Source organism: Peromyscus eremicus, chromosome 1 (genome assembly GCF_949786415.1).
Source record: "Peromyscus eremicus chromosome 1, PerEre_H2_v1, whole genome shotgun sequence".
Classification (NCBI taxonomy): Eukaryota; Metazoa; Chordata; class Mammalia; order Rodentia; family Cricetidae; genus Peromyscus; species Peromyscus eremicus.
Genome location: NC_081416.1, coordinates 157,069,927 through 157,086,357, shown reverse-complemented (window position 1 = coordinate 157,086,357; position 16,431 = coordinate 157,069,927). Strand labels below are relative to the sequence as shown.

At 51.7% G+C, this 16,431-nt stretch overlaps 1 protein-coding gene across 1 annotated transcript; it reads right to left on the bottom strand.

Moving 5' to 3' along the window:
• Positions 1-3,844: 3,844 nt before the first annotated feature.
• Cd22 (CD22 molecule) lies at positions 3,845-14,435 on the bottom strand. The gene is made up of 13 exons (XM_059275215.1): positions 14,399-14,435; positions 13,809-14,186; positions 12,295-12,600; positions 10,502-10,759; positions 10,103-10,366; positions 8,348-8,608; positions 7,813-8,076; positions 7,466-7,729; positions 6,335-6,431; positions 6,165-6,240; positions 5,605-5,723; positions 5,140-5,224; positions 3,845-4,531 (listed from the first exon to the last, which is right to left on the bottom strand). Exons 1-13 carry the CDS (start codon positions 14,433-14,435, stop codon positions 4,400-4,402), a joined length of 2,541 nt encoding a protein of 846 aa, XP_059131198.1. The 3' UTR covers positions 3,845-4,399.
• Between the last annotated feature and the right edge of the window lie 1,996 nt (positions 14,436-16,431).

Here is a 16,431-nt window from a genome sequence, read left to right as displayed (position 1 = left end):
GGTTCATCAGCAGAGGAAGGACGGGGCTTGAATCCCACGCTGGTGTCCCTACTGCTCAGAGCACCAGAAGTCAGTCTTAGTGCCACTGAGGATGCCAAGGCCCACAGGAGGAAAAGGCTGCTGGATAGCCCCCGAGCCCGGAGCAGAATTGAGGAGTCCTCTCAGTCCCCAGCTGTCCCCTCCTGTACCACCTCTTAGGGTGAAGACAACGACTCACTGTAACAGGAAGAGATAGAAGTTTCCAGAGCTGAAGCGACCTCTGATCCTGTAGACTCTGGGGAGAGAGGGGCAGAGGGAGGTCAGAACCAGGCTGTATGCATGTCAGAGATCCCTGAGTTCACTCCCTGTCCCTTACTCCATGACCAGAGTTGCCATGCCCCCTCAATAGGAAAGACCCTTCACCAGAGAAATCAGGGGCTGGAGGGACGGCTCAGCAGTTAAGAGTGCGTGCGTCTTCCAAGAGACTCAAGTAGGGATCCTAGCACCCCTATCAGTCACCTCACGGCCATCCATAACTCCAGTTACAACATCTTCTTTGGCTTTTGTACACACATACACATATTTTTTTAAAGAGAGAAACCAGGAGCGGTGGCACACACCGTTAATCCCAGCAGAAGCAGGAAGATCTCTATGAGTTTGGGGGTAGCCTGACCTACATATTAAGTTCCAGACCAGCCAGGGATACATAGAGAGGTCTGTTTCAGAAAGAGAGAGAGCTAGAAACACACACACACAAACACACACACAGAAAGAGAGACAGAGAGACAGAGAGACAGAGACAGAGACAGAGAGAAACAGAGAGACAGAGACAAAGACAGAGACAGAGAGACAGAGACAGAGACAGAGAGAGAGACAGAGACAAAGACAGAGACAGAGAGACAGAGACAGAGACAGAGACAGAGAGAGAGAGAGAGAGAGAGAGAGAGAGAGAGAGAGAGAGAGAGATATCAGTGGACACTAGCTACACCAGGCAGGGAAAGGCAGGCCAAGGAGATGCTAAGGGGACAGCCCAAAGGCAAGTCAGTTCCCATCAGTGTATCACACCTCGGGGAACATCCTGGCACAGGAACTCGGGGAAGACAGGAGCCTTAGAAAATGGGACTCACCTCTTGGTGCTGCCGGATGCCTCTGAGGCTCAGGAGTCCCCTTGCAGGGCTATTAGATGATGCCTGGGATGGGCAGTGATCTGGAAGAGAGAGAAGGGCGGGGTGGCCATTAGCAGGAGGTACTAGAAGCCTGGATGAGCAGCTGATGGAGCATCCTATGCTGGTCTGCAGAAGGTGAGGATGTACAGAGGAAGAACGGGAGTATGACTGGCTTGATTGAAGACCTTAAAGAGGCAGGGTTCATGGGGCACAGCATTGTGCCCTCCTGACTCATTCACTGCCTGTTCAAACCCACAGGGAGCTGAATCTGCCCCATGGCTGGACGAGCTCACGGGCAGGTCCCTTGCTCTATTGACTCACTCCTAAGTAACAACAACAAAAAAGGCATTCTGAAGACTTCAGTCACCAAAGTAGATACATGCTGTCATGCATATATGGACAGTAAAAGAATCACTTAGTGGCCTAAGCCTGGCGATGCAACCTGCAATTCCAGCTGTTCTGGAGATGTATGAGGATCACAAGTTCAAGGCCAACTGGGCTACAGAGTGAGTTCAACTGCAGCCTGGGGAACTTAATGACAATGTCTCAGAATAAATACTGGTGAAGGGGCTGGAGATATGGCTCTCTGCTGCACAACCTGCCTAGAATCCCCCAGTGAGGGGCTGAGGGTGTGGCTCAGTGGTAGAGCCCCTGCCTAGAGTCCCCCAGTGAGGGGCTGGGGGTGTGGCTCAGTGGTAGAGCCCCTACCAAAAGTCCCCCAGTGAGGGGCTGGGGGTGTGGCTCAGTGGTAGAACCCCTGCCTAGAATCCCCCAGTGAGGGACTGGGGGTGTGGCTCAGTGGTAGAGCCCCTGCCTAGAATCCCCGAGTGAGGGGCTGGGGGTGTGGCTCAGTGGTAGAGCCCCTGCTTAGAATCCCCCAGTGAGGGGCTGGGGGTGTGACTCAGTGGTTGAGTGCTTGCCTAGCTTACACAAGGCCCTGGTTTCCAACCCCAGATCCATAATTTACTTTTAATTTCTGTTTCACCTACACACACAGCTGGCAGTTCCGGTCTAAATCCTATGCAGCAACAGTCTCACTGAGGGTACACAATCCTCCCCAAGCAGTTTACTTGGTGGTTATTTGGAGTTCCTCTGGCTGTGTGACCCCACGTCTGCTATCTCTACCAAAAGGCTGGCCCTATGCATGCCAAGGTCTGCCTTGCCCGGTGCGTGGTGCTCCATAGATGCTCTGGTCCTGGGAGAATTGGTTACTCTCAGGTGTAAGGCTGCAGTGTTCTGGAGTGCCGGCCTCTGGGCCTCCTGGCCACCTGCTCTTCACGCCTCAGCAAGGCTGTTGACATCCACATCTCGTGGTCAATGGGTCATGAAGTAGCTTTATATCAGCAGCTGGGCTTGGCGACAGGATAAGCAAGTACATGGTGGTTGCCAGGAAGCCTAATCCTGACCTCATCAGCCTCAGGGCTGCCTTCTGCTCCTTCGAGAAGACCTTGCCCCTGGGATCTTTGGAGACTCCAGGTTTGACTGAGCCTCAGGAGATTGGTTCTGTGCGTTAAAATTCTCGCACCCCAACAACAGGCCCTGCCAGATGTGAGTTCTGTTTTTATTGTTGTTGTTTTGCATTTTGAGTCGAGGTCCCAAGCAGCCCACGCTTGTCTCAGACTCGGTGTAGCGGAGGATGACCTTGAACAGATTCTGGTCCTACGCCCCCTACCTCCTCGATGCTAAGATTACGGGTGGCAACACCGTACCCCGCTTATGTAGTGTTGGGCATAGAACCCAGGGAGTCATGCGTACTAGGCAAGCACTCTACCCACCGAGCCAAATTTCCACCCCTCACCCAAAGGGCAAATTTGAATTCACCAAATACTTGTCATATATATTGATCAGCTAACTAGTAGTTGAATATTGCTAGAGCCCCCAAAACCTTCTTTCTCTCACTTAAACAGTGGGTTTTTTTAATTTAAATGTAAAAAATGGGGGCACCTGGAGAAATGGCTCTGAAAAGCATCAAGCATTCTTAACTGTTTAACACCTTTCCAGCTCCCCAAATATTTATTTTACATTTGTGTGTGTGTGTGTGTGTGTGTGTGTGATAGTGTGCATGGAGGGGTCAGAGGACACCTTTTGGGGGAGAAGTGTCTCTTCTTCCATCATGTGGGTCCTGGGAATCAAGCTCAGGTTATGAGGTTCAGAGGCAGGTGCCTGTGACCACTGTGCCATCTCTTCAGCCCTCCATTTAGATGGCATTTAAAGTCCCACTGGCCCCCCAAATTAGTTAATGGTGCTCACAGGAAATCAATTTGGGGACAAAGAGGAAGTGAGGGCTGTGCTCTGGCACTGGGGAAGCATGGCAAGGGAGGGGGAAGGGAACCCTCCTGGGGACCCTCGCTTGTGCCTTGCCTCTGTGGCTGGTTGAGCACACCTTGCTCTCTAGGTTGAGCAGGTAAGTGGGCTGGGGTGTGGCTCAGTGGTAGAGCCCCTGCCTAGAGTCCCCCAGTGAGGGACTGGGGTTGAGGCTCTAGGGTATTTGCCTGGCATTCATAAAGCCCTAAGTTCAATACCAACACTGCACAATAATGGCGCCCCCATCTACTGAGTTGATCATGAGTTTACCATGAGTCTCTTCTCCCTCCAAGCTCCATCTCCAGGTTTCCAGTATAATTACCCTAGTCACCAACGGGAGACAGTTCGTGTGACAATGCGTCATTTTTTATTATGAAGCATTTAGTGGATTATACATAGGTCCATGGTATCCTGCCTGCCCAGTGCCCAGGACCCCTGAGGGAAGGCACCATCTCCACGGAAGGCCTGACTTCCTGGTAGACATGTTCGTATGAGAAAAGGCAGCTGAGGACAGTGCCTCTTGTTTCCTTACTTCTGCCCTCCCTGGGGATTTCTCTCCAGGACCAGAAATGTGGGTAATAAGATTAGTGAGGGGGGGTGGGAGCATCAAGGGGACAGAGAAGAAGAAATGTTAGTGACAATCCCAACTGGTCACAGCAGGAACACATCTAGCTGAAGTGAGGCTCAGGATGAGGTGGATGGTGGCAGATGGCCAGGGTTGGAGAAGGGGACATTGTACAGTGTGGGGTGACAATGACCAGTGCAGAGAATGCTGGCTGGTTCTCGCCAGACTCAAGGTTTTTAAATGATTGTGAGGGCATGCAACCCAAGTGTGTGCTCAGGGAGTGGCCTTAGAAGTTGTAGGTGACTTGGCAGCTGAGCTGAAGCAGCCAAAGAAGTTACAGGTCTCTCTTAGGTTCCAGAACCTTCCGCGGCAGCTACTTCCAACCTCAGTGCTTGAGGGTCACGTATTCCACATCTTCCTTTGCCTGAGGCCGCTTCCCAGCCCCAAACTGAACCAGCTCTGAGTAGTGGATGCTGTCATCCTCAGGATGGCTTGGTGTCACATTCTCATAGTCACTCTGCAAAACACGTGAAGGTAAGCCAGGCCTCATGGTGACCAACCTCTGTCCATCCTCTTAACGCCTTCTCCCGTTGGTTCCCCACCACACGGGGTCCAAATGTCCAAACGGGGTCATCTTGTCTACAAATGGCTATGCTCGGCCCCTTAGACACTCTCTTGGCTCCCACCCCAGCTCCCCCAGAACAACTGCTTTAGTCTGAATGTGCCCCCTGAGTTTCCTGTGTCGGAAATGCACAGATTGTGGGATCTGTAGCAGGTGATTAGATTGATGGGTTAATAGATAATCAATGCAGAGACTTTTTTTAGGAAGTTGGGTTCTCTCTGACAAATGTCCCCTGGCCATGAATGTTTTGTGTTACCTCAGGACTCTGTCATTACCAGAAACAGCTCCTTTGATATTGGATTTCCAGAACCAACCATAAGTCAAAATAAATCTCTTTCCTTTGTAAAGCACCAAGGGTATTCAGTTATAGCAATGGGAAATGGACTGAAGACAGCCACCCTTCCCAACTTCACTGTCTGCAGAGTGTGTTTCATGAGGGGCTCTCAGTCGAGGCCCCAGGTCCCGTCCCCTCCCCCTTCCACAGCGTAGCTCTGCCTCCTCACCACATGACGCTTCTGTAACACCGAGTAAGTAACTGTGTCATCGTTGTTTGGAGAAGGACCCTGTGCTCCTGAGGTCTCCGCATCACTGACAGAGAGAGAGAGAGAGAGAGAGAGAGAGAGAGAGAGAGAGAGAGAGAGAGAGAGAGAGAGAGAAAAGGCTACACTGAGTTTTCCCCAGCAGCACCCCGACTTCAGTCCCTTGTGTGCACAGCGCCACCATAGCAGCTAATGAAAATGGGTGGTAAATGCATCCCAATGCCCTCACCCTGCGCTGCAGCCTGGCTCTGGACACCCGCTTCTGAATTAAAGAAACAGGTCCCATCTGAGGCTGTTACTCATGCTGCCATGTAAGAACGAGGTAGTGAGCGTATGGTGGTGCCTGGTATAAAGAGGGCAGGAGGGACACAGACTTTCCTCCCACAACCCCCCTGAGTGGCAGGTACCAAACTCCTGTATCCTCCATACCCGACTCTGGGCGTGTCAGTCTCCGGAAAGCGCAAGATGGCGTAACTAACACTGTCATCCATCGCCGGGTTGTAGCAGCCCTGGGACTGGGGGCCTTCGGACAGAGGGGTCCTTCTAGTCTGGAAGATGCGAAGTTGCAGCTGTGATTCTCTCCTGACCACTCCCTTCTCCTGGCCTTTGACCCCAACAACTCCCTGGAGGTTTTTGGTTTGTTTTTTTTTTTTTTTTTCCCCCAACAGGATCTTACAATGTGTACCCCAAGCTGGCCTCAAATTTGCCAGTCCCCTGCCTTATCTCCTCGAGCGCTGAGATTTCGGATGTCCACATATGCTCAGAGCGCTCATGCCCCTTCCTCATCTTTCTCTTCAAGGGCTACTATAGGGTCACCTTCCTCCCATCTTAACTTTTTTTCAGACGGGGTTTCTCTGTGTAGTCCTGGCTGTCCTGGAACTCGCTCTGTAGACCAGGCTGGCCTTGAACTCACAGAGATCCACCTGCCTCTGCTTCCCAAGTGCTAGGATTAAAAGTGTGCTTTAAGCCACCACCTGGCTCCATCTTACCTTTTTATTCCTTACAAAAAAGCTCTGGCCACTGGAATTTTCCTGAAGCCCCTGCTGGCTCTGATTCTGTTTCCATCTAAGGATCAAGGGTTTGTGAGGGTAGGTGGGGATGACCCAGCAGGCTGAGGGCTGTGGGGAGGGGGAGGGAGGAGGCGCAGTCGACTGCTCACTTTTTCTGGAGTTTCATCCCCCAGATAGCCAGGATGCAGACAGCCAGGCAGAACCCTAGTCCCAAGGCAGCCCTCTTGCCGATGCTCTCTGGGCTATCTGGTGAAGAAAGAGGTAATGGCGCACTCTGCCTTGTGAAGACGGCGATGGGCAGAGCATCCTGCCCCTCTCCCTTCACAAAGCCTGGTCCTTCTTGCCTGCAGATGTCCTCCACATACGGTAGAGTGATTTGGGGGAGTGATTCAGAGAAAGATCGAGAAGTGGTCCCTGCCTCCTCACTCCTGATAGGAGAAAAGGGCCAATTCTTTGTCCCCAGCAAGAGCTATTCCACAGACAGGTCAAAACAAAGCCTGTGACCCCGCCTTTGGCACCGTGCAACCCTGAGAGCAGTTTGATCAGAGAGAGCCAGCTCCACACAAGACCCTGTCCCACACTCGTCCCTGCAGGTGTGCCCACAGCAGGAGGCTCGGCACCCCTCCACCTTGACGAGGGTGCTAGGGAGACGGGATGGGCTATGGTTATTTGAAAGAAGCAGGGCACAATCTGGGCATGGTGATCCATCTCTGTAATCCCAACACTCAAGAGGCTGAGACAGGGGAATTGCCTGCAGTTCAAGACCAACCTGGGCTGCATACCAAGACCGCTATCTCAAACAAACAAAAAGAGCATGGGTAGGTTTCCTAGGGGAATGAGACAGGGTTGTTTTGGTTTTGAGGCAGTTTTTCTACATAGCCCAGGCTAGCCCTGGTGTTCTGGTGATATTCCCTCTTCAGCCTCTCAACGCCTGTGTTCAGCTTCCTTTTTGTGTTTGAAACCGTTTTTTTTTTTAAACCACGCACTTGTATTATCTTGTTTAAAACACTAGAGTATCAAAAGATAAATAAGGATCTTATTCATCAAGGGGGAGATACACACATGGAGGGAAGGAGAGAAGGAGGGAGACAGAGAGAGACAAGGAACACCAAGAGCTTTTGGAAGGCAGGCACAGCCTTTGAGGGAAGGTCCGTGAGGCAGAACAGGGTGACTTTCCAGCTGGGAGCTACTGGCCGCAGGGTGTGCCTGGCTGAGCTGGACACGGGACGTGGGGAAGGGGGCTGCAGCCGCCAGACAGAGGAGGGGCCTAAGGAACTTACAGTAGACAGTGAGCGCGCTGGGCGGTGACTCGCCCATGCCTAGCTGGTTGATCCCTTGGCAGCGGTAAGAGCCAGTGTGCTGGACCCTCAGGGGCTCCAGGCTCAGCTTCTGGCTGAAGAAGGGGAGGTCTCGGTCGCTGGAATCCAACCAGACATACTGCGAGACGGGCGGGTTGGCATCACTCTCACAGGACAAGACGGCCTTCTTCCCTTCCATGATGCTGTTCCCGGGGCTAATCGACACGCGCAGCCTCCGAGGAGCATCTGTAAAGGGGAAACCGAGTCAGGCCAGGGCTGCCGGGCACCTCATCTTCTTCACACTTAGCCCCCCAGCTCCTGCCACTCACACAGCACTCGGAGGTCCCAGGCCTTCGACAGAGTCTCTCCAATGGAGTTGCTGGCCATGCAGTTATACTTTCCAGAATCTTCTGGGGAGATGGAGCTGAAGCTCAGCTCTTTCCCTTCCTGCACAAGACTCCCATTCTTCTTCCATGAGATGCGGACCTCTGGGGGGTGGCTCCCGGAGAAGTTGCATTGGAGGATGACGTGCTGCCCAGCATGGATCTCTGATGAGGGGCTCACCTTCAGGACCTTCACCGCTCTGGGGGCATCTGCAGGGCCACAGCCTCAGGTGATGTTTTGACTCTCTAACCTTCTTGATGTCTCCCCAAAATGTCCTGTGTTTAATTAGGACTTCCTAGCCCTTTGTTTAGTGTTTCCTGTGTCATGGGTCAGGACTTCCTGTCTCCTTAGCCCCAGGCCTATGTGCCCTTCTTCAATCCTCTCTCCCCCGGCCTGTGGTCCAGGTTCCTATCCACCCCCGCTTCCATCACCATATCTCAGTGTGTCCACCTCATGGACACGCCTTGCCCTGTCACTCACAGTGGACATTCAGGCTGACGGGCGCGGCCCACGAACACCAATGGTTATTACAGGCGGCACAGCTGATGGGCGTGGAGTCCCATGCAACTTTCTGAATCCTCAGCACTCCAAGCGAGATCTCATTCCCAGAACCTTGAGGGCTCCACTGATAGTAGGTGACTTCAGGATTGCTGGAGTTGTAGCTACAGGCCAGGGTCACACTATCTCCTTCCCGAATCGGTGTGGGGTTTTGAATCACTGTGGTTACCGCCTTGGGGGCATCTTAGAGGAGAGCAGAGAGGTGAGAAAGCATGATCATTTGGTTCCCCTTTGCAGGACCAGACATCCAACCCCTCGCCTTGGAGGGCCTAGGCAAGAGCTGAGCCCCATCTCTAGCCCTACCCTGTTTTTCTCTTTAGCCTTTTATTTTTGAGTCGGGATCTTGTGTATTTGCACAGGCCAGCCTTGGACTTCTGACCACCCCTCCTTAGCCTCCTGCGCAGCTGAAATGGCTGACTTGCACCACCCTGAGCCAGCTGCAAGGTTGGTGTTCATTAAAGCCTTTGCATACTGTCCCCGAATGAAACCTCTCCTGCTTCCCTATTGCGGCTGTGAGGCACAGTGCTATTTAAAGCTGTATGACTGTGGGCTGCAGGCCTCCATCTACCCGTCCGTCAAGTGGGGCACCAAGAACACCCACCCTTCCAGAATCCTCCCAGAGCACAGATAACCTTAGAGCAGCCAGTGGTGTGTCATAAATAATACACGTTGCTACTGCTCTCCAGCTGTCCAGATGTTCAGAGTGTGGGTGCCCCGCCCATATGCAAGCCACTCCAGGTCCAACAATCGAGACTGTCTTGGGAGCAACCTGATAACCAGCTGTGCTGTGCTAAGGAATGCCAAACGATGGCAGAATAACTGGACACTCCCTCTGGCTCTCCAATCTTTCAGGCCTCAGCTGCTGCCATTGACGCTATGTTTGCGTGTCCTGTGAAGCCCTAGTATTAGGCAGGGTCTCACATAGCCCAGGTTAGCCTTGAACTTGCTATATAGCCAAGACGAACTTGAGTTTATGATGCTCCTGCCTTATGTCTTAATGTCACCACATTCATTTCTTTCATGCAGTGCTGGGGATTGACATCCACCGAGCCACATCCCCAGCTCTCACTGGGGGATTCTAGGCTGTGGCTCTACCATTGAGCCACATCCCCAGCTCTCACTGGGGGATTCTAGGCTGTGGCTCTACCATTGAGCCACATCCCCAGCTCTCACTGGGGGATTCTAGGCCGTGGCTCTACCACTGGGTCAGGCCTCTAATCCCTCATTGGAAGATTCTAGACTAGTGATTGGTTGCTGAGCCATGCTTCCACTCCCTTCCTGGTATGTTGTAGGAAAGCATTCTGCTGTTGAGCTGTGTCCCAGGTCCTCTTTCTACTTTTGAGACAGTCTCACTAAATTGCCCAGGCTGACCTTGAACTCAGTCTAGAGCCCAGGCAGTCCTCACATTTGTGATCCTTCTGTCTTAGCTTCCCTAGTAGCTGGGATGACAGATCTGGGCCACCAAGCTGGTGACATTCATTCATTCATTTATTCAACAAACATCTACTAAGTAATTGCCATAAGCCAAGGCTGTGGTCTGCAAGTCTAGAATGCAGCTGTGAAGCTCCAGGTCCCTGGCTGCTTGTCTTCCCCACACCTCCACACCCCTACACTCTATTGCCTTCCTTCTCTATTTCCCTCTTTCCTCCAAGAACCAGAGGTCAGTTGGCCGCTCACACTGGACATCCAGCTCAGCTTCCTCCTCTATCTCTCCAGGACCCAGGAGGTTCTGTGCCACGCAAGAGTATTTCCCAGCATGCCTCAGGGAGACTTTAGGGATCCGGAGCTTCTCTTGTGTCTCTCCAAGCACAGGTCTTCTGTTGTGGTACCAGGTGTAGTTCGTTGCTTTCGGACTGGCCAGTGACTCACAAATCAGCTCTATTGACTTTCCTTCTTCAGCCGGCGGACTGTATATGTGAACCCTGGAGGGTTCCGGAGCAACTGAAAGAAGTCACAGAAGTGACAGGACAGGTGAGCAGAGCCCGCAAACCTGGGCAGGCAGCCACCAGCCTCCACTACCATCCCTGAGGATCCTGCTAGCTCCCCACCTCCCTTGCCAGATTCAAGGGAACTCACACAGCACCGTAAGGGCCACTTCTTCCGATTGTCCTAGGCCCAGGTCGTTGGAAGCCTGGCAACGGTATTTCCCACTCATGTCCTTGGTCACTGATTGCAGAGTTAGTGTGAGCGTCTGTTCCTGCAGGGTCCGCCCATCCTTGACCCAGGACACTGTCCTGCGTTCTGGGTTGCTGCTGATAACCTGGCATGTCATGGTCACAGAGTCACCCTTCTTGACCTCTTTGGAAGTGACCTCGATCGTCAGCTGCGGGATGTCTGCAGGAACAGAGGAGCATTGGGGGAGGACAGGGAATTCTCGGTGGCTGTTTTCATTGGGACAGCAGCAGTCTGCACACCTGTGGTCCTTTGTCCACCCAGGTGACTGTCACAGCCCTCACTTGTGTCTGCTCCCCTTTCTCATGCGCCCTCCACCTGGTCTCCGCCAGCACCCCAGCACCCCAGCACCCCCAGCACCCCAGCACCCCCAGCACCCCAGCACCCCCAGCACCCCAGCACCCCAGCACCCCAGCACCCCAGCATTGTCCGTTAGACATCGACAGCGAAGCTGTCCGCTGGGCTCCCGGAGACCCAGTGTCCCACCTCCTCTCTTACCTCGAAAGGGGGCTGGGCCCCTCGTCCTCTCTGGTCCTCGGACACTGTCACGAGTACACTACACACCTGTGCTCTGGTTCTTTCCCTCCCTGGAATCTTCTTTGCCCGCCCTGGCCTCTCTGTCATGTCAGCCAAGGTCCTCACCTTCTCCACAGACGTCTCCATCCATCAGCCCATCCTAAGCCTGCTTTCTTTGGGGTTTGTGAGCTATTTGTGTGTGCTCATGTGGATAAGGAGCTCGGAGGACAACCTTGGGTGTTGTACTTCAGGAACTGGCCATCTTGATTTTACATTTTTTGAGACAAGGTCTCCCACTGACCTGGAGCTCATCAATTAGACTAGACTGGTTGTCCAGCAAGTCCAAAGGACCCACCCGGATCTGCCTCCCCAGGGCTGAGACAACGAGGTCATGCTGCCACATTCAATTTTTGTTTTCTTCCTCTTCCTCTTCTTCCTCTTCTTCCTCTTCTCCTCCTCCTCCTCCTCCACCTCCTCCTCTTCCTCCTTCAACAGGGTTTCTCTGTGTAGCCTTGGCTGTCCTGGAACTCACTCTGTAGACCAGGCTGGTCTCAAACTCACAGAGCTCCACCTACCTCTGCCTCATGAGTGCTGGGTTTAAAAGTGTATACCACCATGCCAGGCTCCACAGTAAATATCCATTGAATGGATGAAAGAATGAATGAATGAATGAATGAATGAATGAGGCATAAAGTAATGACAGGAAAACTTCCTTGTATGGAGAACAAAGAAACATAACCAGATATCCTCAAAGTATGCTGTGACTTGAGAATTGATTGATTGATTGATGACTGAGTGGTACTGGAGGTTGACTCAGGGTCTCACACATGCTAGGCAAGCACTGTACCGCCAGGATACATCTCCAACACTCAGGGTTTTGAGATAGTATCCCACTATGTAGTCCAGGTTGTCCTCAAACTCAAGATCCCCCTGCCTTGGCCTCCTGAATACCCATTTCCAAGCCAACTTGATTGCTTTATTTTTTAGGTCAAAGCAGAGACTAAAATGAATCTGTGTCTCGAGACACAGGACCGACAGAAGAGACAGTGAAAGAGCCTTGCCACCCTCTGTCAAGTGATTGACAGCTGAACCTTCTATGGACAGACTCCTCTTACCCTTACTGGGGCTCACCAGGGTTTAAGAAGAAGGGGACAAGATGTCCTTCCCACATTGAGACTCACGTTTAACATCCAGACGCACTGTGTTCTTAGAGAGCATTTGCGTAGAGTTCCAGACTTGGCACGTCACATTCTTTCTGTGGTCCTTCCACTCTGGTTGGAAGGTGAGCTCGCTCCCTGTGTAGACATTTTGTGTAGAATCGGTGGCAGAGGTGATGGAGGTGATGGAGGTGATTTCAGGCTCTTCCAGGGACCACTTGAAGTGAATGTGGTACCGAGAGCAGGCAAAATGCAGTCCACAGGTCAGAGTGACACTTTGGGATGCATGGATTTCTGATGGCATCCGGATGTAAGGTGAGAAGGGTGTCTCTGGAAAAAAAAAAGAGCTGGGGGTGGGGCATGGGCTAGCCTTCCACCCCTGACTTCAGGCATCCTGTCCCATACGACCCCAGAACAATCCCTTGCAAGGTCATTCTACCTCCTTGTTCAGTTCAGCTTTTTTGTGGAAGGCTTGGGGGGCACTAAGCATGCTGGGAAATTGTATTTTACATTTACTTCGCTTTTCACTTCTCCTTTCATTTACTTTCTAAGCTGCCCCAGGGTCACCCAGGGTGGATTTCTCTGGTTTAGCTCTGCATGTATTGCTAAGCGTTGGTGACATGCTTATGTTTGTGAGGTCGCCTCAGTATTGGAGTCAGTCAAGCAGACAGCCCTTTAGTGAGGTGATCCTGAGGCCCAGGGCTCATATCTCCACCAGGCTAGACCACCGCACAGACATGATGTCAAGATGCCTTGAGCTGACAGCTCTAGTGTGGAGCCATGATATCGTCGTCTAGGGCAGAGAGCCCGGCTGTCTGATGGGCCGTGTCTGAGACCTCTGCTCTCGTCATCCGGCCTAAAAGGATTCCTTAGACTAACAGGCTAAGAGATTTGAAAATCCAAACCTCTATCTTCTTTGGAAAGACATAAAAACAAAACCCTGACAGCCTGGACAACAGATTCCGGGCCAGACACGAGCTGAGGGAGAATGTCTGAGGTGGGACAAATGCTCCTGTTGCCATCAACATCTCCTATTTAAGTGAAAAAAAGAAATAAATAGGAAAGGGTACACCTGTTCCTACGGTGGAGGAGAAGGTTTATTGTAGATATGAGGGAATGCATAATCAGAGACATCTGAGAGAGTCCAGAGTGGACATGACCCTGAGCCCCATGAGACAGGGACGGGAAGCGAGAGGGGAGAGAGGGGAACCAGGTGTAGTAGCCAAGAGGGCAAAAGGTAAAGAGGGCAGGTAACCAACATGGCTGGATCATATAGGGGAGAGCCTCTGGGGGAAGGGCAGCCTGGCCCCTGGGCTGGAGAGTTGGGATAGAGGGAGGGGTATGCCAGCCATACTCTGTAGGTGTGACAGACAGAGACTGAGGGATGCTGGAAGAACCTGATGGCCATTTCCAATTTGATGTGTTAAATAGGCACCTCAGTCCCAGGGTTTGAGACTTAACAGTGGGCAGGCAACTCAGTACTTCCACTCCCTCTTTGCCTCTGCCAGAACAGGGCGATGTTTCCCCCGTACCCTTACTGGAGATATTGAGGTGAAGGTGCTCCATCCACTTGTCATCGCCTGAAATCATCCTCAACCCCAGCTTCCCATTGTCAGTGATCCGTATCTGGTGGATTTCCAGGGAACAGTTATTTTCTCTGTTTCCCCAGAATGTTACCCTTCCTTGCTCAGAAGGGGGTGACTCAATCTTGGTGTTATTATAGAGGACATTCCCCTTGAAATCCCGGGTACGATCGTCAAAGTCGTAATTGTGATACAGCAAGACCTTGTCCAGAGAACTCTTTGTTGGCGTTTTGTACTTGCAAGGAATCCAGACGCAGGCTCCTTCCCAGGCGAAGAGGGTTTGGGGACGTTCAACAGTCCATTTCTGTGATGAGTCAACCAAAGCCACGTGTCCTAAAGGCCACAACACTGGTCAGAAATCATTACTGAGGGGTGAGAACTTTCACAGGAAATAGGAGAGGGAGACACCGGGGAGATGAAGGGCGGCGGAGGAGCACGGCACATCTCTCTCTGCCTCTGAGTAGTTCCTCTCCATTCCCCAGGCCTATCCCCGCTCTACCTTACCCACAGACATCTCTAAACCCAGGTGTCAGCCTGGGCCTTACCTAGAATCAGGAGGAGCCACAGACAGTGGACATGCATGGTGTCTGCTCTGGGTGAGACCTAAGGAAAGAAGAATTAGTCTGTAAACTGGCGGGGGGATTGCTGCAAGTCTGAGGCCAGTCTAGGCTATATTCTGGGGCCCTGTCTCAACAACCACAAGAAGAATTTGCCTTTGAGTCATCTGGTTGCTTTTGCTTGTTCAGTCCTCTGAACTCTGATCCTTTTTTTCTGATCCTGGGTTGTGGGTGGGGACACACACCTAGTTATATGATGGGAATGTGGGATTTGGGGTGCTCATAGAGCTATTTCTGGGTATACCATACTTCTTCAAGCTGAGACCTTTGCTTTCTTTTTTCTCTACCTCTCCTACGCATTTACTAGTTTTTAATTTTTATTTTATATTGTTTGTGTGTGTGTGTGTGTGTGTGTGTGTGTGTGTGTGTGTGTGTGATATATGGGACATGTGCAAGCTACAGTGCACACGTGGAGACCAGAGGAGGACATTGTGGAGAATTCTGTGGAGTTGATTCTTTCCTTCCACATTTCAGTGGGTCCCAGGAGTCCAGCTCATCCGACCACCTTGCATAGCAAGTGTTCTCCCTCTACTTTTACAACCTCTAAAACTCCTTACTCTGCCTGAGGCTCTTTGTATGCCAAGCTAGACTGTTGTGTGCCTTGAATGCCAGGCCCTGGTAACAAGGATCGCCCCAGGCTACCGGTGCAAGATTTTACACAGGGACAGACAGAGGGATTTGAAAGACTTGGGGGCGGAGTCTCGTTAAACCAAATTTGAGCCTAGTGATTTAGGCCTGGAATTCCAGCTGCTCCAGAGGCTGAGGCTAAACAGTTGCAAGTTCAAGGTCAGCTTGACTACAAAGCAAGTTCAAGCCCGGTCTAGTCAACTTACTAAGACCTTGTCTCAAAACAAAAAGTAAAAAGAGGACTGGGGGTGTACCTCTGTGATAGAGGAATCTCCCAGTGAAGCAGTAGACACCTGCCTAGAATCACCCCCACACCGTGAGGGGCTGGAGTGTGGCTCAGTAGTAGAGCCCCTGCCTAGAATCCCCCAGTGAGGGGCTGGGGTGTGGCTTAGTGGTAGAGCATTAGCCTAGGAGGCACAGTCCCCAGGTTTAATCCCTAGTACTATCTCAAGAAGTAAAACTAAACTCATAGTGAAGTTTGACATGAAGAAAACATTTTGAGGGAGTTACAAAGCCTTAGAAACAGAGAATGGTCCAAAGCCCTCCCTCCCCCCAACCCCAGGTGCCAATAGGAATCAAGGAAAGATATTCCTTTTCTAACAGCATCAGCCAGTTGGTACCACGTGGGAATGGGGACCTCCTGTGGTCTGATCATCCACAGTTTTACCGTAAGTAAGAAGGCAGACTGTTATGAGAAATGTCTTATTTTATAAACATACATACATGGTGGTGTGCACCTAAAATTCAGTACTTGGGAGCCTGAATCTGAGAATATGAGTTTGGTGCTAGTCTGGCCTCCCAAGCCAGATTTTGTCTCAAAAAAACCAAAAAAAAACAAAAACAAAAAAACCAAACCTAAACAACAGAAATATAGAGTGTTGGCCTGACAGAACTTAACCGTGTATTTAGGTGCCACTGATTTACAACTGATACCCAGTGCTTGCTTTCTCTCTCTCTCTCTCTCTCTCTCTCTCTCTCTCTCTCTCTCTCTCTCTCTCGCTCTCACCCTCCACCATCATCACCATCCTACACTTTACATAGAGTTAAATTTAACTCTCTTGGTGTGGCTGTGACCTGTGTCAGCCCCCAGGGATCTTGCAGGATGTGCCAACTGAGTGTGTCTCCGGTGGCAGTGCAGAGCTGCGTCCGTCCCTTCCACCCACCCTACTGACAGCATCAGCACCTCCCCCTCTCCAGCAATTCCCCTCCCAGGCTGCAGGACACAGGTGGGGAGGGCTGCTGGAGCCCTCCAGGAGCAGGTATAGGGAAAGCTAGTCCACTTGCTGAAAGCAGGCTGGCTTCTGTCCCCAGTGTGGGGGTGGCCTGGCCTGGGT